This window comes from Mixophyes fleayi, chromosome 2, assembly GCF_038048845.1.
Source record: "Mixophyes fleayi isolate aMixFle1 chromosome 2, aMixFle1.hap1, whole genome shotgun sequence".
NCBI classification, from domain to species: Eukaryota; Metazoa; Chordata; class Amphibia; order Anura; family Limnodynastidae; genus Mixophyes; species Mixophyes fleayi.
In genome coordinates, this window is record NC_134403.1 from 39,095,248 (window position 1) to 39,120,815 (window position 25,568).

Genomic DNA, 25,568 nt, shown 5'->3' on the forward strand with positions numbered 1-25,568 from the left:
ATGGGGATCTACAAGCTAAAATTTGCAACAGGGAAGGACCTGTGTGCTGGGACCTCTGATCAAGTTTCCATTGTTCTTGTGGGGGTCCAAGGTGAAAGTGCTAAACATCAACTGCCCCATAAGTGGAGTAACTTCAAACCTGGAGCAGTGAGTATCTTATAAGTCACAATATGGGAATAATGTTATACTACAAATAAATAGAATTAAATAAGGATTTCACTCAAACTAAAACATATTTACAGATGATGCTCTATAAGCTTACTGCTTGGCTTTTTTTAAACAGGTGAATATAAAATTCATAGGGGTCACTGACCCAAGCTTAGCCTGCTTGAAACAGGCCTAGCGGTAAGAGGAGAGAGCAGTAGACATGGAACCATTACAGCCAATGGGAACCCCAGTGGATGCAGAAAATCCAAGGTTGTACTTGTTGTTCTTTCATTTTCTATAGAGTCAGATCACCATGTTACATTTTCAAGGATCGGAAACCAGAGAGAGTTTATAATAAGGAAACATCTTATTTAAAGTAAAATAGCAATATGTGTGGGACCGATAGTAATAAATCTTCAGAATAGTGTCTGCAACAAAAGATAAAATATTACTCCAGAGTCGGCAAGTCATTGTTACATTTTCAAAACTAAAACTCATATATACCATGTTACAAATATGAATGTTTTGGCATAATAGCCTTTAAAAAAACATCTTGTTCGTTACAATCCCATTTAAAAAATGAATGTAAATATACTGAATATTTAGTTGGCCCCTACAGTGTATATCTGACATAAGCATTTTTTGTATATAGGGAAGTAGAAGATTATATATGTTAATTATTGTGTACATTTTTAAAGGTCTCATAAACAAATATGCTACTCAGTGGATAGACCCCAGAAGGGCTAATGTTCTTGTATATAACTGAAATAAGTCTAGCCTAACCCTTCAACCATTCTGTATACAATAAAATAAGAAACAATTCATAAAAACACAGGTTTGTATCTGAGGAAAAGTAAAAACAACATATATTCTATTGGCATTCTACCCATGTATACAACTTGGAATGAAGAAATGTTAGAATGTTTTATATTTGGTTCTTTAATTGATTCATATAATGGATTACCCTGATATTTACATGTTAAACATATAAATAAAGAAGTCTGCAAAATATGCAATTTTCTAGAAAAATGCCATTACCATTGTTATATACTTGTCTATGTCCACAAAGTCCCTGAACTCTATTGGAAAAAAACGTCACATCTCCTTGTATAAATGGGACACTCATGGTCTATCCTAATGAGAATTCTAGACATATTACATGCCAAGATTTTTAAGGCTCTACTCTGCTTTTCAAGGTAACTGACTTTGATGTTAACATTGAGGAAGATCTGGGAGAGCTCCTGCTGATTCGGCTGTCAACAGAGCACTACAAGAAATTTAATATGGATGCCTGGTACTGCCTGTATGTTGAGGTAACCTGCCCCAATGGTCAACTCTACCAGTTCCCTTTCTATCGGTGGATCCCTGCCTTTACTACTGTGGAGATCCCAGAGGGGAAGGGTGAGTTGGAATTTATTGCAGGACTTGGATACAGATAGGAACTCTTACCCAACTTATACTTGCATTTAATAAATGCATCATAAAATCACTAATATAAGTCTCTCCAGTTGAATGTTAGTGCACAGGACTAGATATTACAGAGCTGAGAAGACTGGCTCTATGTAGAATGGTACATGTCACACTACAATTGTGAAGGTTTCCATGTGGGGACTCTTATACTGAATGAGATGGTTTACTCATGTGAGACTTTAATATCAATCACTAGTTACCCATGTATCATGTCACATTTACTTAATTACAATAAAAACTGTACTGGTGGTTGTTGGAGGTGGTATCATGACAAACTCTCTCTTTCAGGAATTATATTATCTGGGAAAACTAATCCTATTCTTCAGCAACAACGGCAAGTAGAACTGGAGAAGGAGAGAGAAACACACAAGTGAGTGACCAATGTACATGAAGTAATGTCTTGTATACTTGCTGCCTATGGGAAAATGTCTTGTCTTCCAGGGGAGAGGAGATTCACTTACATTTTTAGATTTTTTGAAAATTGGTGAATAAGTAATATATGCTACAGTATATATGTATATATAAGCGTCCTTTTTAATGTGTGTTCATGAGGTAAAATTACCTCACGAAAATGAGTTTGACCCCTCAACTCGTAAATTTAGCCTTTACTACCCCTCCCACGGGGGGGAAGGGGGATGATGGAAGTTAACTGACTTTACTATTCTAATTTTTTTGTCAAATAATGTCGGTATACCAAATTTCAGGTCAATTGGATGAGCCCTTTCTGAGAATAGTTTTTTCCACACACACACACACATGGCTAGGCATTTACTTTTATATATTGGATAATGCTAAGAATTTAGACTGTGTATAACTCCGCCCAGCAGGTGGCGCTGCAGCTTGTTTTGTTCTTTTTCACACACACAGACTAACACACGCCGCTAGGTTTATATATATTAGATATATATATATATATATAATCTCCATCCAAGCATGTTAACTGGTGCTTTATTCCAACTAATCATGTGTTTGCTTTCAATTTCTGAACTACACTGGATAAATGACACAATCTGATTAAGCAGCATGAGCTGTAGCATATATTACTTGTTTGCCAATTTTCAAAACATCTACAAAATTTCAGTGAATCTCAGAGATATATATATATCTCTCAGAGATAAGCGGTCGGATTCTAAGATACCTGACAGGTCCAAATTTTGGGTTTCCGAGTCGATTAAGCCATAACTCGGTCTTGAGTACCATACTCGGATTTCAAATCAAGGCAAAATACCATTTCTGGTAAAATTACAGTTCTCATGAGTTGGATCAATATATTCTAAATATAGCCCCCATTTTAGAAGTGATAGCATGTGAGTTAGAGGTTTGCTGCAACTCTGTGCTCAAAAAAACCAAACGCTCGGACAGGGTGAAAGAGGCAATTGATATTGCAATAGCTGTGATTTTATTGCAAAAATGTAGTTTATTTAGAGATCAGTCTGCTGATCAATTGTGTGTGTGAGGGAAGAGTAGATAAGCAGTGGCTACTGGTTGTTGTAATAGTATATTATAGTATATATGGTATAGACATCTGAACTATTTAGTGCAGTAAAAGCAGGGTGCTGTTTGACTGTGAGCAGCACAAATATATTTCTTGTTTTTAAAGAAAATGGAAATGGCTAACACTCCATATACCACTCACAGTGGCAAAAAAGACTCTGACTATGCCCAGATTTTGCTGGTAGGGGTCCTGTTACTTCTGACACACATACTAGAATGCCAATTGAAAAAGCGTGCCCAACACAGTCATGCATCTTCCATAACTTCCCCTGAACCACCTTCTCACTCAGAATGCAGGTCTGTCATCTCCAAAACAGCCATATCAATACATGAAATGAACACTCAGGCTGAAGAACAACTTGGGCACTCACAGAATCCTGAGGAGAGTCTAAAGGTATCCATGAGTGCTATATGTGAGTCTGATATCAGATTCTAAAACTGTAATTATAGAGCAGCCTTCTTCTCAAATGTCTCAACCATTTGGAAATGTGAGTATAAGGAATGATGATGATTTAGACAAATAAATTTAGAATGCTACTTTGGAACTAGCATACCCATACCAGTACCAGCAGTAGTAGTAATTTTTCGGCCTCTACTAGTAAAAAGGTCATGCAGGAGCAAAGTGTAACAAAGGGTGCTCAAAATCCAAACTGTTAATCTCAAAGAAAACATCAGCTCCTGGTGTAAGGATTAAGGGAAAAAAAATCTGATGACTGTGGTGATTTGTACAAAAAAATGAAGATAGCCAACATTCCATACACCACCTGCAGTCTGTCTAATGAGTACTGATTACTGCCTCTACACTTTCCATGATGCATGCTGTCTAATGTTAAAAATATTTTTTTCTGTGGTCTGTCTCCCAGCAATTTTCTCCTGGGTGCAGCCCACCTTCATCTATCAGCAAGTGCTCTGGCATAATGTTTCATAGGGATGGTAGCATGCTTTGCACACAATTTGGTTGTTCAGAATTTCTTTAAAATTCTGAGGTCATTGCAGAAGATGGTGCCTATGGCCCATAAAGTTTCTGGACAGTTTTGGCATCAGTAACTGCATGTAGATCATTGCGGCAGCTGCTGAAAAAAATATTTACCATGCTACCAACTGAAGTAAGCGTTTATGTGGTCGACAGCTAGACTTTAATTTGGTCGACAATTGGAAAGTTGACATCATTAGTTCGACAGTTCAAGTGTCAACATTATTAGGTCAACAATTCAAATGTAGACAGTATTATATGGTTAGTGTTAGGGATATTATTGTCAACCAAAAAGTACTGTCTACATTTGAATTGTCAACCTAATAATAGTGTTGTCATTATTGTCGACTTATGCAATCCTATCTATATTATAGCATCGACCATATAAATGTAGGTCATGTAACTCTTGTACATATGTATCACACCCAGCAAGAAGTAGTAGCGTAGTGGAATTCCACACTTCATAGATATAAAGTAACTATATATATATTTCTCATCTTTTGTTTCTAAATATAAACAGAAGGTCTGTGAATCAATAAATGCATTTTTGATTGGATTATATGAATGTATTCTATAGCATATACTTTCTGTGTCCTGCAGGTGGAAATTTTATGCAGAAGGTGCCCCTCACTGCATCGATGCAGAAAAGGCTACGGATCTGCCACCTAATGACCAGTTCTCCTTCCTAAAACGGACCAGCTTTGGCTACACTATGATATCCACGTATGTATCTAGTCTGTGAAGACTGCAGCACAGTCATACAACTGTAATGACCCCTGAATGCCAACCCTGACTCTTATTCATACTTGCCAACTTTTTCTAGTTGGTGTCCGGGAGCTGCCGGGGGGAGATGGGCTTGAGAGGAGGCGGGACCCGAAAAATTGCATAGTTTTGGACCATGACGTAATGATGCAAACGCGTCATTTTACAGTGGGGTGGGGCCAAATGCCGCAATTCCAGGAGAATCGCTGCATTTTGGACCTATTTCTGTCCACTTCACTAGGAAGTGGACAGATGAAGGAGACTGCCATACAATCACAGGAGTCCAGGAGACTCGCCTGGAATCCAAGAGTCTCCCAGACATTCCGGGAGAGTTGGCAAGTATGCTCTTATTACTATTTATCAGTAAGCTTCTACCTCTGTGAGCAGCGGCGCACGCAGGATTTTTATAGGATTGTATACAGCACTGCCGCGGACGCTTCATTGACAGCGCCGCGGTTGCTATATAGTACAGTGCCGCTATGTAGGGGCACTTTAGCGGAGGGGAAGGGTTTCGGAGACCCAGAAACACCCCCTGCGTGTGCCCCTGGGGTGGTTACCTGGGGTGTATCAAGGTTCTAATCTATTTTTATATCTGTTGTGTGCAGACATAAAACTGAGCTTTCAAAGTCTGCTGATCAGTTCACAAGTGCAGAAACCGTACGAGGTAGAATCTTAGGATTTAACGTTGCAAATACTCATGAAAAAAGTATATTTGTACATGGATATCATTAATTTTGAAGTGCTAACAGAGATAATGACCTGGATTATTGATCCCTATGTAAAGTACTGGAAAAGAAGGTGAAATATTATTTTTGAGGGGGCACTCCTAACATAAGGAATACAGATCAATAGAAATTTAGGTCTCTAAATAGTTCCAGATTATGATCTCCCCCCCCCCCCCCCCCCCCAATCAGAGACTGTAAAATATACATAAAACACTATAAAGAAAAAAAAGCTAACTTCTTTTGTACCCATAAAATGTTGCAGTGTTAAAAAGAGAAATATTCTAATTTTAAAATAAGTGAGTGTTCATAGGGTATAATTTCAAATATGAACCTAAAAAGTGAGTAATATGGGAATTATATGGAATTAAACCCAGCCATGAGAGGAATACAAGCTCCATTGTTGCGATTAAATGTAACTTTTTGAGGCACTTAATATAAGTATTAGTTTTCAAACCCTGGAGAATAATGCACTTTGAACTGTAACATTGATAACAGTACATCTGTCTATCCACTAATAACTGTTATTTTGGGTTCAATCCCATATAATTTCCATGTTACTCACCTTTTAGGTCCATATTTGAATTTATGCCCTATGAACACTCGCAAATTACAAAATAAAAGTTAGATTTTGTCTCTGCTTAGTATATTTTATGTATCTTTTTGTCCTTGATAACAAAATATAGAGATCTATGACAGGCCCATAATCTGGAATTATTTACAGACCTAAATATCTATTGATCTGTATCGCTTATGTTAGGATTGGCCCTTATAAATAGTATGGGGTAAATGTATCAACCTCCGGTTTCTTGAACTCCCACGAGTTCGGTGTCTTCGCAGCAGGTTGATACATTTACCCCTATATCTCCTTCTTTTAGATTCTCAGTAGTGTGTGTGTACGTATATGTGTGCGCTTGTATATGTGTGTGTGTGTGTATATATATATATATATATATATATATATATTTATATTAATGAGGGGAACAACTTTCTACCTGGAAATACTGCTCAAGGAGGACATCTAACACTCTCCTGTTCCGTTATCCTCATGCATCTACCATATGCACTGCCTGGACACTCCCTACTGAACTGTTTGCAAACAATAAAAATGCATGCACTTTTATTTTTGTTTCTTGTGACCTGTTCTCCCCACTCCACCTCTATGCTGCTGTTATCTATCACCCTCAGGTTCTCATTCTGAATTCCTTGACAACATTTCCACCCGGCTTTCTTACATCCTTTGTTCTGACCTACCCATTCTTATTCTATTTCAACATCCATATGAACAACTTTACTGGCACTGCCACCTCTAAACTCCTCTCGATTAGTTCATCCTGGTACCTCTCCCAATGGATATCATCTCCCATCCATCATGATGTACACTTACTAGACCTGTTGTTCTCCCATCTCCAGCTTCTCAAAATTTGCCTTCCTGCTTTCTGATCACCACCTCATTTCCTTTTACCTCACCTTGCCTCCTGCAATCCATGCGCACAGTGCAAAACCTAAATGGCCTTGACCTGATTCTCTTCTCAGCCTCACTTGAACTATTCCTCTATCCTATATCTAACCTGTTCTGCCCTAATGCTGCAGTGCCATTCTACAACACAACATTCACAGTTGCAAATCCAAACTCTAACTCTGGCACTCCAAACAGAAAGTGCTCTAGTACAACCAAGAGTGAATGGAGAAAAACTCACTCTAATGCAGACTTCCTGCATTACAAATGTTTCCTGTATTCTTAGTATACCACCGTCTCTCTCTTACTTTACTTTAGATCCTTAATATCCACCAGGTTAATCCAACACCACCATCTGTTTGCTGCCATCAACTTGCTTCTCTGCCCACCTCACCATTCTCTACTTCTTCCCTTACTGCTCATGATTTTGCTACTTACTACAAATCAACACCATCTGTAACAAAATCATCTCATCAGATTTATCACCCTATACCCAACTTCTCTTCCATTCAGCTACTCACCCTCAGTTCTTTCTCGCTTATTACTGAAGAAAATCTCTTAATATTCCTTGATTCCTCTTCCCTCTCAACCTGTCCTTTCAATCCCATTTCCACCCAACTCCTCCACACCTTGCCCCCAATACTTGACTGCATCTAGCTCACCTCCTCAACATGTCCCACTCCACTGCTGCTTTCCATTCCATCTTCAAACATGTGCATATCTCTTCTCCTCAAGAGTCCATCCCTTGACCCTAATTCTCTCTTGCTACCACAATATTTCTCTACTCCCTTTGCTTTCAGCCCACTTAAGTGGCTTGTGTATAACCAGATGATACACTTTGTCTGCTCACTCTCTTAATGACACTTTTCAATCAAGCTTCCTCCTTCTGCATGCCTCGAGACTCTCCTCACTAGAGTGCCATATTGTCACTTCTCACTACTGTTTTCTTCCTTGACCTCTGTCCTCATCTCCTTGAAACCCTTCACTACCTTGGCCTTCACACCACTGTTATCTCCTGGTTCACTTCCTACCTTCTAAACATAGCCAGAATATTCCTCGCTCATTCAGGACGATCCCAAACCCATATCCAATATCTCATTATCTCCCGCCTTGACTACTACAACCACTTCTATTCGTCTTTTACCTCTACAAACCATCCTAAACGCTGAGACGAGACTGATATTTCTCTACTGTCACTCTACATCTGCTGCAACACTCTGCTAAACCATATACTGGCTTCCCATTCCTCCAGAATTCAATTTAAACTACTCCCATTCATCCTCAAATGTCACCAACTCCTCCTCTCATATACCACTGACATCATCATGAGATATACTACACCTCTGCCTCTTTGACCTGCATCTGACCTATGCCTCTTCTCCTCTCTGGAAACCACCTCTAACTACCACCTCCAAGACTTCTGCCATGCTGCTCCTCACTTATGAAGATCCCTATCCTACCTGACAGAACTCCACCCCCAACTTTCAATATTTAACGTGATCTCTCAAAACCCCCCTCTTAATTATAGCCTATCCTACCCCCCAACTGATACTACTATATTTTTTAACCAGCTACAGTTCTGGGCCCAATCTGAGTCCTTCTAGCTCCTAATTTGTCAGCATTGCCCTTTACCTCTAGATATATAGGCAATTGTATTTTGAAAGATTTGTAACTGACAGTCCGGTGCTGCAGAGTTTTGTGGTGCTTTGCAAATAAATGATGATCATGATGATGAACCTGTAGAAGATGAAGTACCTCTTGGTCAGTCAGCCAAGTTATCCTAATATTTTATCTTTTTATTCAGGAAAGGAAGACTTGAAATTAATTAACTTCTTGACCCCCACAAAATAAAACCACAGCAATAATCTCTATCTTCTTATCTGAACATACTAGTTTCCATCCTGAGCATTGATGTGGTTATTTCTCTTTCAACTTGGCTATTAGATGTTGGAGTAATAGACTTAGTCCAGGCAATTGTCAGTACTGTGCATCTGGTTGTTTGACACCTTTATCCTACTTTCACAGAGGACTTGAAATGAAGTTGAAAGGATTCACAGACAATCAGGATTCATGGTCTAATCTTGAAGATATTAAATTGGTGTTTTGCCTCAGACAGTCAGATCATTCAGGTATGTTTTTATTTTTTCTTTCCAGAACTACTTCTATAAAGCAGAATTTTACCACAAAAACATCTCATGCAAAATGAGCTTTATGTTACTCTTTGAACTATGCCATTTATCTGTTCTGGTAACACTCACCTAATTCTGCATGAAAAGAGATTTCCTTACATGTCAGCCTACAAAGGTCTTAAACTCCAAACTACTTTCCTGTAATGACTAATATAAAATTATCTGTAGAAAATATAATGTTTGTTTAGTTTGATATGGTAATCATACACTACTGAGACTAGGAACAACTGACTTGTTAATGAAGGTTTGTGCGATTACTTTTGAGTCATTATTAGAAGTTTCTCATCTCATAACATTAGAATCGTATCCCCCATGTTGTTGTACAATCTTGTGAAATGATCTGTATTGTGCACAGTAAAAATCCAGGTAGCTCCACCTTTCACACAGTATAATAGTATAATGCTTCTAGACATCGTGTCTTTTTTCCCTAGATGTGGTGGCTGAGATATGGAAAGAGGATTACTTCTTTGGTAGCCAATTTCTGAATGGAATTAACCCTATGCTAATCAAAAAATGCTTCAAAATCCCTGCAAACTTTCCAGTTGGTGATGATATGGTGGCTGCATCTCTGGGGACGTCCACCAACCTTCACAAAGAACTAGAGGTGAGTTTTGTATGGCAAGTGATGACCAGTGGTGGTTATTGAATGCAAATGACTTTGAAACTTGTTGACTCTCCCATTTATTCCTTTAGTGCATAGTTAATTCAAACTTATGCTTTAGAACCCATATATCTTTCAGTAAACTGCCTGATATGTCTTGCAGAATGGCAACATCTTTCTGGCAGATTACAAATTTCTTCATGGGATCCCAGCCAACAACTCCATTAATGGAAAACAACAATACATTGCTGCCCCTATGTGTTTACTATGGAAAAATCATCAAGATCAACTCGTCCCTATAGCCATCCAGGCAAGTTTCAATTTTGTAATGTCTATTTACTGTAACTGGTAAAAACAAATTGAATGAAAAATTATTCAGAATTCTGTTCTTTGAAATATCTAGTATGGTGTCCAATATAATAATCTAGATACAGGACAATAGACAACATAAACTTTTATGGCTCCAGTTTTCCCCAGTCCTGTAGATCAGTAATCCAGTAATTGGAACATGTTTGCTGGTATGGCCACAAACTTCAGGGTACCAGTTGCTTCAAATGAGTTCTGCACATTATATGTCGTCTTTAAAGCATAGTGATGTTTTAGTATATCATCATGCTGATAACTGTATACAATGTGGGACACTGCATACCTTTTGTTCCCAGTAACAGTCTTGGCACCTGTATGTCCTTGAACATGGGAAAATGATCTGTGAAAGGTATGAAGGAGCTAAAAATAAATTCTTTACAGCAGATAGATATCAAAAAACAGATTCAGACCCCAGTTGGTAGACAAACAGATTGTGCGCCTCCTGGCTCATTCTCCTAACCCAAATCAGAAGACCCTGCTCTAAAATTGTAACAATGTTTACTTGAGCAAAAATTAATTTGTGGTTTCCCCTCCTGTTGACCAACTGGTAATGGACTCATTTAGAAATATCCTAAGAAACATCAGTTGAAGTATTACTTGGATACACGTTCTTTTTCACAACTAAGATTTCCTAACATTTTAATATATTCAGCTGCTTTATGGTTAAACACATGCAAATTTCTCTGCAGTACAAAGGGCTTTTTCACAAATTTTAGCATAGCTGCACATGCAGTGAAGATGCACTGATCGCTTCTAAACCACATGGTATAGGATACGTAGATGATAAAGGATATGTGGATCTAGATGTGCTTTCTCTTACAGTTGATGCAAACCCCAGGAGAGAACAATCCAATTTTTCTACCCAATGACTCTGAATCTGACTGGTTACTGGCCAAGATCTGGGTGCGCAATTCTGACTTCCAAGTGCATGAAGTGGACACTCACCTTCTCCGCACTCATCTCTTTGCTGAGGTCTTTAACATTGCAACCACCAGGCAACTTCCAATGGGCCATCCAGTGCACAAGGTGAAACCTGTTTAAACAATTGTCCTGCAGAGAGTTTGGCTCACTGCAGTGTTTCAATAAATGAGCTATGGGGCCAACTACATGAAGACCTTCATTGTGGCTTAATGTTGGGAACATATGTGGATGCTAACTATTTAGTTACCAAGGCATATGTCATCATTTAGCATTTCTAAATATTACTAATCTTGTTTCCAAGGACTTTAAATTTTCCATGTTGTCGTTCATATGGCGAATTGGATTGTTTAATCTGGAATAGCAACATACAAATATCATCCACTGCCTGACAGCATAAAATCTGTATTTATATTTTAATATTGTAGACTTTGGTTTGATTTGTTGAAATGTTCAATAAGACAGTTTTATGCCCTACAAAGCATCAGATGACATTGTCCTAATCTTAAGTAAGGGTGTAGTCATTGTGCTTTCTGATGGGACAAAAATGAAATGGTGCTATGATCATGCCTCTCACAAACTACCATGACCATTTGTCTAAGACTTGATTAAATATTTTGACATCAGCCATTCCAATATATGCCAGAATTGTAAACACCACTAATGCAGGACTTTTACTGACTTGTTTTCACTCTTAGTAGGCTATCATTTTTGAGCTGCTGATTCTAAGTCACAAATTACTAATTGAAGCAGATTTGAAGGGCTTTATATTTTCTGCATGTAAAATGAATCTCATCAGGTCCTCATTATGGCCTAGAATAGATGTGTCTATAAGCAGTATTTCTTTCTCCCCCCCAGCTTATTACTCCACATCTCCGCTTCACCCTGGAAATCAACGTCCTTGCCAGAACTCAGCTCATTGGTCCCGGAGGCCTCTTTGATCAGGTGAGACCCTTACTATGCAAAGGTTACACACAGTCTTCATCCCAATGCCAGCTATAATCTGTTTAGTGCTTTGTTTTGACTTGATCCTGTAATTTCAGCATTTACAGTACAGCGGTGTATAAATGATTGTCAGGAAATTACAAAATGCAAAATTGCAGAAAACATATCTAACACTTAGTCCACTTTTCTCCAGGCTGTGGTGACTGGAAATGGCGGTATTGCAATACTGCTGAAAAGAGCAATGGATGGGGTCACTTACAGCAGCCTCTGTCTCCCTGAAGACATCCAGACAAGAGGAATGGAGTCCATTCCTAATTACCTGTACAGGGATGATGGGATGAAGATCTGGCTGGCTGTGGAGAGGTAGAGATGCAAGTAGATATGCAGAATATTGGCCTGTCCCAACTACCCAACCAGAGGGAGATGACCTCATTTCCATCTTTAAAAATCCTCAAACTGGTTTATACATAAGTTTTCATACAGCATAAAAACGCTATAAAGCAACCAACACACAGCAATTTCTCAAACATGTCTTATAAGGGGGGTTCCAGACATCTATAATCCCAGACCCCTTTCTAGCCCATGTATACTCTCCATACTTGAAATTCAATTCTTTGTACCTCAATATTTTTTTTATTTCTCCACTCAGCTTTGTGTCCAACATAATTCATTACTACTATGAGAGTGATGCAGTGGTCAGTGCAGACCCTGAACTTCAGGCTTGGGTAGCAGAGATCTTTAAAGAAGGTTTCTTGTCATATAAATCTTCAGGTAAGAATTAAGAACTTTGTACTGTATTTAGTTAAACTGAGTTGCAAAGCACACTGGTCAGTCTGACTGTTTGATTTCTTTCCATCCTCATCCCCTTCTCCAAAACGTATGCTGGCCTCATACTCAATTTGTCTAGTATGGTAATGGAAAAAGGAAGATCAACTATTTGAATGGGGCACTCTTGGGATACTAACATCTCGGCATTTACATTATGGTTCTAGTCAACAGAGTAAAAGACCGACCTGCACAAATTATAAATTCAAATTTAGCTTTTATTATATAATCATAAAATATAAATTCAAATGCGATATTTAGTACATTTCTACTACTGAGGGAGCACACAGTTATTGAGAGAATATCTAAATAGTATTTGTGAAAGAACATATTGAGTTAAACTGGTTTGAAGGTGAGTATCAGCTTGTATATGATCATCTCTTGGCTGTACTAACAGGTCAAAGTTTTGCAATTACCTACATGTACAGTCACTTTGGACATTGATACTGGCATTCAGACCAAGGGGATCAGCTTGTGTGTGGCTGACTTTAGATATAGAGTTTTCAAGGCAATGCTTTCCTGGCCTTTAAAAAGCTCGGAGACAAATTGAATAACATATAGCTTGACTCTAGCAGCACTAAGATTGCATGCTGATATTAAAATTCTCTGTATATGGTAATTATGTTACATACATTTGAATTTTCCAAGATTCCTTGTTGCTTTAAATCACATTTTAGATCATCCTGTAGAGTGTTATCTAGTTTATTAATGGACTATTCCCTCTGATAGGAATGCCATCGTCTTTGGAGACCAAGTCTTCTCTGATCAAGTTCCTGACCATGGTTATCTTTACTTGTTCTGCTCAACACGCAGCTGTCAACAGTGGTCAGGTGAGTGACACAGAGCATCCCAACATACAAGGTTATAAACCTACTATGCAGAGTGAGTCTTTCCTATTTTCTTTGTCATCCACTGGGAGACACTGGACCATGGGGTATAGAGCCTCCTTTAGGACATGGGCACTCTAAATAATTCTAACAATTAAATTCTCCTCCCTCTTATACCTCCCCATCCTGCAGGGAAATCAGCTTTTTAGAGTGCCCTCATTACAGGGTCTTCTTCTCTGGGCTGCCTGTTTCTTTTATTTGAATTTTTGGACACCTAGAGCAGGCAGTCTTGCTGGGAACCAGACCACACCGGGAGAGCGGCAAGGTAAGTTCTCCTTCCTGGAACCGGAAGGGGATGTTAAAAATGTGGTCAGCTTATGGTGGGGCCTGGAGCCTGCCAAGCAACCGCACTGTAGAGCCAGGGCTCCACTTGGGAAGCAGGATCCGGTGGGGCCGCCTCATCAAAGGCAGGCCTTCACTAGGCACAGCCGTAGCACAAGGGTGTGTCCTCTAGGATGCTGGCTGCTGATGTGCTGGGTCCTGGGGGGAGGTGTAGACCCCTGTACTATATTATTCGCCTCCTCCCTGACTGATTTCAGCTGTGTTCTAAAGACCAGTCTAAACCAGTCACTTCGCCAGCAACTCTGCTGCCTCTTTACCTACTCTTTTTCTTATAATGTTGGATAAAGAGAGGTCTATGACTATTAAGTCCTAAGGGGGGGTGCAGGCCCAAGCAGCATCATTGCACTCCCCTCCTTGACTGATTTCCGCTATGTAGTGAAGATCATTGTGCCATTAGCTATACTCTGCTCTGTCTCTATAGCAGCAGGTAAATACTGCTAGCTAGAGTGGGATTGCATTGGAATTATGTGATAAATTTGCTCAAATTCTGGTGAGTTTTATTGTTTACTGATACCTTGTTCACGTTTCAATATTGTGTACTTTGTATCTGCCTTTTTGCTGCGCTTTTTCTTTTCAGATTGGAAAAAGAGAGGACTATAACTACCAAGTCCTGGGGGGAGGTGCAGGTACAAGCAGTATAATTTACAGCAAAGAAAAAGATTTAACTGGCGCACCATAGGTGTAATTGGATGATAAAATGAAAATATATATATGAGTATAGTGATAAAATATCAATTATTACATTTGATCAGTAGCACAGCTGTAATATGGGGTGTGTTAGGCCCCACCTAAGCAAGGCAAATTATAAACAAAAAAAAAAATTATTACAGCGCTGCAACAGGTCAAAATATAACCAAGCCACACATGATGCTGAAAAGGTATATTAAATAGAATTTCTTTATAATATAAACAGTATCACATCTAAATAGATAAAAAAAAGTATCTTAAAAATGCACATATAACACACATATAAAAAAATATCTGAATGTGAGATAAACATAAAAACAAACACAAGTGTAAGCTGTAATTACGCTGTTCCAATAGCTTTGAAAAATGATGAAGCTTAAGAACTCATTTGATTTTGTAATCTCCAAGATCACTAATGGGTCCCAATCAGTCATTGAAATGACTGAAAATAGATTTAACTTCCAATTTAGTGGAACAGCATGGAGATTTATCCTGATGCATTTCATCACCTGCACATTAATTTCTTCAGAGGTGAAATACAGCAACACATTGCATTAAGCCACTTTCGTTTTCAATTCCGAGCCACTTTCGCGCACTCTCGGAATTGAAAACGAGTCAAAACGTTGTCAGATCTCAGAAGTTTTGGATTCTAGAAGTACCGCCCTCCATGGTGATCTAGCGCCATTTTACAGAGGGACACAGAAGGGGTAGCACAGTCTGTAGAGCAGTTGGGTAGTGTCATATGTAGAATAGAAAGAGGAGGGGGTAGCAGTGTTCTTAGTCTACAGTGACATTCAAGAGAGCTCCATTGTTAATTGCCATTGCTGAAATACAAATACTAGGGCTGGCAGGCTTGGTCTTCTAAATCTACAGTCTTTGTTTGAAAGTGTATGAAAATAATATTGTGACCTGTGAGGTGGGTCAAAAGTGACTGCAAATTACTTGAAATTAGTGCTATGAGATTAATAATAGGAACAAAAATAGAGCAAAATTATGTGATTTTAGCAATTTTTTTTAATAAATACAGATCCAAAAAACCCCCCAAAACACATGAGGGCGATTTTGCCAAAACCAGAACACGGGGGTCAGTGAACATCTCTAATTAAAACCTATTTGCATCATGTTGGCAAAAAAACAAGAAAAAACAATATACCATAATAACAATATGAGCATTTTTTACCTGAATTCTATAAACCCTTTCTTGTTTTATATTAAATCTGTATAACATTATAATTAAAAGTTAATTAAAATCTCCGAAAAGATATGACCATGGAAAACAGGTTTGAAGTTTATATAAACTTGTAAAGACAAATGTCAAACATTATCACTTGCATATCAAGCTATTAAATGTATCTTTACTAGTAACAATTGCTTTATAGTTATATAAAAAATTACCCAACATTTATCTTAATCACAAAAAAATAGAACCCCGCTAAAATCAACCTAGATGGAACTTGAACTCCCAAGATCACAATCAATGCTGTTCCCATAGTATTGTCTGTTGTGCCATTAGAAATCTGGTCCTCATCTTCTGAAAATCTTTATATATTTCGTTGTGTATAACAATTAGTCAACATTTATTCTACTAACAATCAAAAAAAAAATGGTCAGCTAGAAAAGACCATTCAATGCACTGAGTAGCTTAATAGTTCCTGAACGACAAGTACCTATTGTTGCAAGTAAACACTGTAGATAACGGAAGTATGGTCTGTCGGATCTTCTATAAAGGAGAGAGGTTTCTCTGACACATTTCATCTGATCACAACAGACTTTCTCAAAGCAATGCAGTCATCTCTATAGTATCCAACTATATAAAGCTTGAGCACATCTTGTGATTGGTGAATCAATGAATGTTAAATGAGACTTCTGAGGACACTTGACCAACATCCAGAGAATTAACTCTTGTAATATTTTACAAATACACATTCTTAGACATTGTAAAACAATAAAATCCATAACTTTTAATGATAAAATTAAATTTAACATGCCGACAAACTTTCAACATACAGAAAAAAGGGGGATTTAGCAAGATCTGACTTCTCACATATGAGATAACTAATTGAGTAAATATATAGCTATATAGTTCAATTAAATATACACATGTCAATACATATGTATAAGGCATAAAAGCACAGACATACACTAATATATTCATATTTGACTACAAAAAGAAAAATATTAATGTTAATATATAACCAGAACCCCTCAAAGAGCTCAATATTTTTTTTTCAAATTACAACAAATAAACTAAAACTGACTAATAACCTACATCAATGGGTGAACTCTCTTCATAGAGAAATAAATGTACTGAATAGATGTAAAACTAGGATTTATTTTCACAAAAAACCCTACAAAAAGACGTCAAAAACAGTGTATCTATATATTCTACCTATAAATACCGATCATTGAATTCAATTGTATCATTTAACCCATCTGGTGACAGTCTGCAATTTAAAAATCTATGTGGCTTCCCCCCGACACAGATTTGTAGAGTTCATTTTAGAGTTCATATAGAAGAGTCTTCTCTTCTATAGTTCTATAGTTCATTGTAGATTTCTATTTTCGGATTAAAAGCTGCTGACAACAGATGAAAACATCAGTGGTGAGTATTCTGGGCATTTATTATTTTTAATAAAAATATGTGGTATAAATGAGGGTGTTTAGTGTCTTTATTGGGGTTTTATTATTTTTAATGTATGTGGTTTTAATGAGGGTTATTTAACATTTTCTTTTGTGGAACTACAGGTCCCAGCAAGCTCAGGTGTCAGGGCATGTTGGCACTTGTTCTCCAAGTGCCAACATACCCTGGCTGCCATGGGTATGTTGGTGCTTGTAGTTATACAAGTATTGGCATGCCCACACTGTTTAGGGCACCCTGACTTGCTGGGATTTGTAGTTCCACAAAACAAAATGGCATTCATTTATTGTTTTACACTTTTATCGCCATTTAGTACCCTACGCCCACCGCCCAGGGGTGTAGGAAGAGCCCTAGTGCTTTCAACATTGTGCTGGTTGTCTCTAGAGGGAGGGCCAGCTCATTTTTTTTCGGCGTACCCCACTCCCTAGGGAACCCCTGCTGCGTGTCCCCCTGTTATAGTGCCACCAACCCGGCTGGTTTGCCTAGTGCTGGTTATGTGAAATCATGGGGACCCCCACACAAAATTTTTCCATGATTTTCATGTAACCAGTAGTGGGCTGGCAGCACTAGGGTTACTAGAGGGGGACTCCATGTGTTTGTTGTTTTTTTGTTTTTTTTTTGTTTTGTTTTTTTTTTTAAACCTTTATTTTTTCAGTTTTGACAGCTGTTCGGACCTCCGGCTCTATAGACAGGGCAATGTAACAGTGATGGGTTTACTAATCTCACAGCTAGATAGGGACAACACAGGAGAGTTTGCTAACCACAGGAGTAATTGACATCGCAGCAAATCACCAGAGATGACCAGCGATTTTGAAAATCGGGGTAAAAATCGCAGCTTGATACATTTCAGAAACTTTTGCACTAAAATCGGGGGGAAGTTTATCATCATTGATTTGCCGTGATTTTAATACGCTGAAAAAATCGGACCTTGATATATTTACCTACAGATCTCTGAACTCCTAGGACTTTTACTCTTCCATCCGTAACAAAAACCTCCATTTTATTACTTTAGCTTATCTTAATGATGTATGTCCCAGGTGTAAAATAAATATTAATATAATGTAGATCAGACACTGTGCCAGCAGTGCAACTCTCCTCTGTCTCACCAACCTCCGGTATTCACCTCTACCTGGGGCGGGATTGAATTGGGGATTGTTCTATATCTGATGAATTAAATTTATGTCTCTTGATACCTGGTTCACTTTTCCATATTGTGTACTCTGTACTTTTTTTTCCTGCTCTTTTATCTTTTTAGGCTGGATAAAAAGGTCTATGCATACTGGGTTCTGCGGGGAAGGTACAGGTAGCATAATTTGCTCTCCCCCTCCCTGACTGCTTTCAGGTATATACTGAATATCAGTCTAGATCAGACACTGAAGTTCAGCTCTCCTCTGTTTCCCCAGCAGAAGATAGTTACTTCTAGCTGGAGTGGGATTGTATTGGGGATTGTGAAGTATATTTTTGCACAATTTACTGATGAGTTTATTGCTGTCTGTTGATACCTAGTTCTCCCTTTCTATGTTGTGCACTCTGTATTTGCCGTGGATTATCTTCCTTGCTTGTCAGGCCAAATAAAGGGAGGTCTAGGATGGCAGGGCTTCATCTGTGACTTGTCATAGTTATGTAAAATATCAGGATATCACCAAGTGGACAGTCAGACATGGATGCCTTTGGCAGGAGGCCACATGTCGTAAGCGCTGGCTAGGATCACCTCCGGCTTGGGCTAAGGCACTAGCGCAGTCTAATTCAGCATTTGCCTAGTAGCTCGCTTCACTTCCACTGGTTGTAGGAGAAGGGACCTGTCCTTCCCTCGATTTCACTGAATCTTCAGCCAATTACCCAATGCTTCTCTTAGCAATTCCAAAAGGCGAGCCGGGTTGGGCGATATGCATGGTTAAAACAGTACTTGTTCTCCGCAATTAAAAAAAATTGCTGTACTAGTTGCGGACCCAAACACTACATAGGTTTAGGTTATATGCATATTTTAGACACTTTATCCCTTACCAGAGTAGGTTACAAGGGAAATTCCACCTAGGGGGTCGTCTTTATAGCGTGACTGTCTAATGTCACGTCTATTCTTATCCATGAATACCACAGCCCTTAAGAATGTTTGAGACCATTCTTAAAACTAGTTAGCTAGTGGCTGGTGCTTTACTGAGACCCATTTTAGCCTCAGATAGGGTCAACTAGACTAAAAAAAAGTAGAAAAAACTATTTCTCATACTTTCGGTAGCCGTGGAGTACGGGCCATAAAGGGTTGTCGTCGTGTGGTTTCTCGGCTTTTGTCGGTGTGGTCTTTGTGATTTGGTTCTGTTCTGTGTATCCGAAGGATGTTTGAAATGTTGAGCTGCGGTGGTAGTTCTTGATGAAGAATCAAGATGTCTTGATGCAGGTAAGAGAAATTGAGAATGGGTTAGAGGGTGAAATAATTTTGGAAGTAGGAGTAAAATGAAATAATAGGGGTTAGAGATGGTGTACATGAAATAAAGTATGGAAAATTGCTTTAAATGGACATACCGGGTATGGTGGTCCAGGATCTCTCGGCTGCATTTGATACCGTCGACCACTCTCTTCTCATACAAACGCTGCAATCCCTAGGTCTTCAAGACACAGTTCTATCCTGGTTCTCATCTTACCTCTCTAATCGCTCTTTCACTGTTAATTTCTCTGGAGCCACCTCTGCTCCGCTTCCCCTATCAGTTGGAGTACCACAAGGCTCGGTGCTAGGTCCTCTGCTGTTCTCTATCTATACCGCTTCTCTTGGAAATCTAATAAGTTCCTTTGGCTTTCAGTATCATCTCTATGCGGATGATACCCAAATCTATCTATCCTCTCCTGATATCTCGACATCTGTGTTGTCCCGTGTAACTGACTGTCTTTCTGCCATTTCATCTTGGATGTCCTCTCGTCAACTCAAACTTAATCTTTCTAAAACAGAGTTAATAATATTCCCACCCGCCAACAAGAGCATACCTGACATTTCTATCTCTGTTGATAACATGACCATAAATCCCACCCCACAAGCTCGCTGCCTAGGTGTAATCCTTGATTCACGCCTATCCTTTGTTCCCCACATTGACTCTATATCTAAATCATGTTACATACATCTAAAGAACATTTCCAGAATCCGCACATATCTCACACAAGACACTGCTAAAACCTTAATTCATGCACTAATCATCTCCCGCATTGACTATTGCAATTCCCTCCTTACTGGTCTTCCCAAAAACAGACTCAAACCCCTAAAATCTATTTTGCATGCTTCGGCAAGACTGATTTTCCTTGCAAATAGCTATTCCTCTGTTGAATCACTCTGTATGTCTCTACACTGGCTGCCTGTCTTCTACCGAATCCAATATAAAATACTTTTACTAACCTACAAGGCCATCAACAAAGCTGCACCAACATACATCTCCTCTCTTGTCTCAAAATATCTCCCAACTCGGCAACTCCGTTCTGCAAAAGATCTGCGTCTCTTATCCACCCTCATTACATGCTCCCATTCCCGGTTACAGGACTTTTTTCGGGCTGCACCCACTCTATGGAACTCTCTCCCTCGCACAATAAGACTCTCCTCTGGTCTACAAACTTTCAAGCGTTCTCTGAAAACCTACCTATTCAGACAAGCTTATAATATTCCTCAACCACCATCTTAACCTCACTACCTTTAGCCTGTTACACAATTTCACACAAGACAACTACCCCCGGACCAACATTGTTGTGTGACAGGATCATTTAGCTTATGAGTCACCCTACCTTTGCAGTCTGGCTGGGCCAAGATGCAAAATGTATACTTAACCTCATGTGTCAATCTCCCATTGTCCCATAGATTGTAAGCTTGCGAGCAGGGCCTTCTCACCTCTTTGTCTGTTTTACCCAGTTTGTTTATTAGTTTATTACGTTTGTCCCCAATTGTAAAGCGCTACGGAATATGTTGGCGCTATATAAATAAATGATGATGATGATGATGATCTGTTGGAGGTGGAAGTAAGAGGTAATAGAAATGAAGATTGAGATGAAAGTAGAATGTGGTGTAGTAATGGATAGAATTGGGAGTAGTATTGTCTGTAGAGAGGGATATAGTGCAGGAATGTGGTGTAAGAGAGAGTAATGTAGGAAGGGAAAAGAGTGTGGTGCAGGGAAATATGAGGCTGGAGGCCAAGTTTAGGGGTTTTAGAAGGAAGAAAAGGAGGAATCAGTGTAATACAGATAGAAATTGATATAGTAATGCAAGTAGAGATAGGGATGTGGATAGAAACAAAATTGGAGTGTAAGTAGAGTAGAGATTAAAATGTACTGTAGGTATAAGTGGGTAAAATATATTAGATTTCAGGAGCAGGAATGATTGTACAATTAACAATAGGAGAGTAAGAAGATAGTAGGGATAATAACCATAAACCAGATTGTAGGTAGTAGTACAGATTGGACAGGGTTATGAATGTAGGTAGAAGTGAAAGGTAATATAGAGAATTATTAACATAGATACAGAGTAATTGAAGGAGATGGGTGGGGATGAGTACAGGAAGAAAACAATATAGAAATGCAAATAAATAATCTATAAACATAAAAATAGAAAAATAATAATAAATGCTAAAGTAATAAAAATAGAAGTGAGAATAAATAGATTATAAATGAAAGCTTTAAAAAAGAGAAACTAAATGGCAAACTGTTCTTGTAGTGTAGGTATGTACCAAATGGGTTTCACCACATATAGTGGCTTCCTCAGTGTGTTCTGCATACAGAATAGTCAGCCATCTTTGGATGCCGCCTATTTGAATCCCCTGGCCCATTTTGGCACTAAAATTTCTTTTTCTAGTTTTGCTAGGTGGAGTAACCCGTGCCAGTAGCGCATACACACCAACACCCATACAAGCCTAGCGTAATAATGCACCAAAAAACTGGGTCAACTGGACCACAGAAAAGTGGTCAGAGCAACTCTTTGCAGGATTGCTGTCTGGGTGGCATTGGTCTGTAATGGCGATCTTGGCGGTACACATCTGGGAAGAATAAGTATATCTGGGGACACAGCTCTGGATACTGGTAAAACCAGGGGCCAGAATTTCATCTTGATGGTCTCAGCTTGCCAAGGCAATTTTATCAATGCTTGGGTGCCAGATGCAGAGTCAAAAGGAGTCGGGATTCCTTGTATTTTACGGTGATGTCTATTTGGGGTTGACTTGGATAAGATTATTAGCCAGATGAACAGTGAAAGGGCTACTACTGGTACAACTGCCAAGAGCGTAGGACGATTGGTTTCAGGCCTTTTTGTGTAGCGGTAAAGGCACAGGGTTCAGAAATCACTGTCAGTTCCCAGCTCTTTGTGGAGGACAGCAGAGAGTTAAGCAAACTTTTTCCACTAAGATGCTATCAGCCAGGTCCTCGGAATAACAGGCTGCATGATGGACATTCTGCCCACCCGTAGAGGCAGTCGTGTATGTCATTCTGCTGATTTTATAGGGGTCAGTGGTTCAGTTCCACTTCAGATTCCTGGGTGAGAAAATAGATTGATTTCCTACCTTCTCACTACCTATCTCACTGTGGACCAGCTTTAATTGCCATGCGGATAGCCAATCCCACATTACTTACAGTGGGTGTGATTTTCTTCCAGTGTTAGTATAAGACAGTGGGAGGGGTTATCTTTCCAAAAGCTGTTTCTGTTAAGGTATCGGACAGATTCATTCAGCAGGATAATCCTCTGGACACTCGGCACTTATTAATCTGAGTATTTCCACCTAAACATAAGGTGTTTCTATTGGCTCTCAGATGGAAGCTGCTCCTCTGGAGGTTGAGATGGCAGCATTAACAGGGCCTGTCACCTGACTATATAAAATTGGGCAATTGTGGCAACAGATGCTTGCCCCTAGTGCTGAGAGGCTGTCTCCTTTCACTGTCCGTTCTTGCAAACCTTACGATAAGTATTCTAGAATTAAGAGCGATGCTAAACGTTCTAGCTCAGGGTTACCTTCAATCATGTGGAAATCCCATGCAGATTCAATTAGACAATTCCACCACAGTGGCATACGTCAACATCAGGGATATACAAATTCTCTATTGCGATAGGCTTCTAGAATTATTACTGGCTCCCTATAATGGCGATGATTCCTGCATCCTTAAAGGGTATGATAGAAAGGAGTGGAGGTGCAGTTGTGGCACCAGACTGGTGAAGCCAGTCATGGCAGAGATTGGCACAGCTGGCTTTATTGGTGTAATCGGTGAGCGCCTTGTGGATGGCTCATCATGGGGCTTCGGCCGGGCAGTTTGGTTGGCTGCCACATGGGGCTCTATACATACCTTTACAATTCTAAGGTCGTTGGATTTAGGTATAGGGTGCTGCGCACTACTAGTTTGTGAGCGTACCCACCCAAAGGGAGTAGCTTTGATACATCACAATTGTCCAGTGTCCCCCAGTGGCTGATAGAGAACTAGATTTTAAACTTTCGCTAAATTCTTTTCTTAGTCCATGATAAATACTGAGTGCCCACCCAATTAAGCTCTAGATATCCTGGGAAGAAGTTTACCAGAGTTAAATGTTACTTTTTCAGGGATGAAGTAATTTCTATCTCTCTTTATTGTTTCTTTTTGGTTCTGTCCTGTGGGACTTGGTTAGTATAATAACTGATTTCCCTGCACGATGGGGAGGTATAAGAGTGAGGAGCATTTAATTGATAGAATTATTTCAAGTGTCCATGTTCTGAAGGAGGTTCTATACCCCATGGTCCAATGTCCCCCATGGACTAAGAAAAGAATTTAATGTAAATATAAAATCTGATTTTATCCTTGATTTGGAGGATTTGAGGCTGTACATCAAGCATTATGACTAAGACCATCTAGTCATTGAAAAACAGGATTTCTAACACAATAACTACAGTATGTGTTGCACAAACTCTTGTCAAATTTTTCACACCCTATTTCCATTTGCTTTATGCATGATTGACAGATGAGACATTTAACTAACAACTGATACACATGTTGTAAGCCTACATTTGATATTCTGCATAGAAACCACATGTGATTCATGTGACAATATTTACTGGTCCATGTGGAAAATATATTTAGTTTGAGATACAAAATATTACATTTACACTCGAGCTAGATCTTCCTTTATAATGTATTATGGTAATGTGTAAATATCCTATGTATAATTAGGAAAATATTGAGAAGATAATTATGCATTTGTGGATAAATTATTCATGCATATAAAAATGTTTCAGATGATCAATGTTTGTATTGCAGTTTGACTTCTATGCCTGGATGCCCAATGGTCCCACATCCATGAAAAACCCCCCTCCCACAGCTAAAGGGGTCAGCACACCCCAGAGTATCCTGGATGCATTGCCAGAAGTAAACACTACCACTACTGGAATGACCACAGTGTGGCTGCTTAGTAATGAGCCAAGAGACCGGGTGAGTACTATTATCCTGTACGGACATAAAAGCAATAAGCAGATCTGCTCCTTTTGTGTTTCTAGTCTGGGGAATATGTAAGAGAGAATTCTTGCGCAGATCATGATATATACAGCTGTCCATTCATGTACATGCAGCTCTGCTCTGTAATGTATTGATGAATGGACTCAGTCAATACATAAAGAAATCATGGCTAAATTTTGGCTAAAAAAGCTTCCATTAATCAGATTCCTTATTGCTCTCCAGAGACGTTTAGGGGATTACCCTGATGTGCGTTTTACAGAGGAGGTCCCACAGAAGTTCATAAAGGATTTCCAGAACAAGTTGGATGAAATTTCCAAGTCCATTACTGAACGGAACACGAACATATTTTTGCCTTATACCTTCTTGAATCCCGGAGTGATTGAGAACAGTGTCTCTATCTAACATTGTGTCAGTGTCCTGATCGTCACTGAGTACCTTCTTTTGGGATATGACTAGGTATCCCAATTGTAAAGCGCTACAAAATCTGCTGGTGCAATTTAAATCAAGGTTGATGATGAAGATTTAGGGAGCAGATAGTTTTTGATTAGCTGGCAATTTTCTGCAGTATTGTGATTAAAAAGTTGTCAAGTGGAGCTTTTTTCATTCAATGATGTAGTTCATGTCATATAAATTAAATGTTCATATTTTCCCCTATATAGATTCATTATTCTTTGAGCGCGCTGCATGTCACATTTTGTAATAAAATTCAAACAAT

General features: G+C 39.0%; 1 protein-coding gene across 1 annotated transcript; it reads left to right on the forward strand.

Moving 5' to 3' along the window:
- On the forward strand, nucleotides 1–25,255 carry LOC142139795 (hydroperoxide isomerase ALOXE3-like). The gene is made up of 14 exons (XM_075197665.1): nucleotides 1–147; nucleotides 1,344–1,548; nucleotides 1,906–1,987; nucleotides 4,685–4,807; nucleotides 9,053–9,156; nucleotides 9,648–9,820; nucleotides 9,981–10,127; nucleotides 11,006–11,209; nucleotides 11,960–12,046; nucleotides 12,240–12,409; nucleotides 12,696–12,817; nucleotides 13,601–13,701; nucleotides 24,659–24,829; nucleotides 25,076–25,255. Exons 1-14 carry the CDS (start codon nucleotides 1–3, stop codon nucleotides 25,253–25,255), a joined length of 2,016 nt encoding a protein of 671 aa, XP_075053766.1.
- Nucleotides 25,256–25,568: the final 313 nt, after the last annotated feature.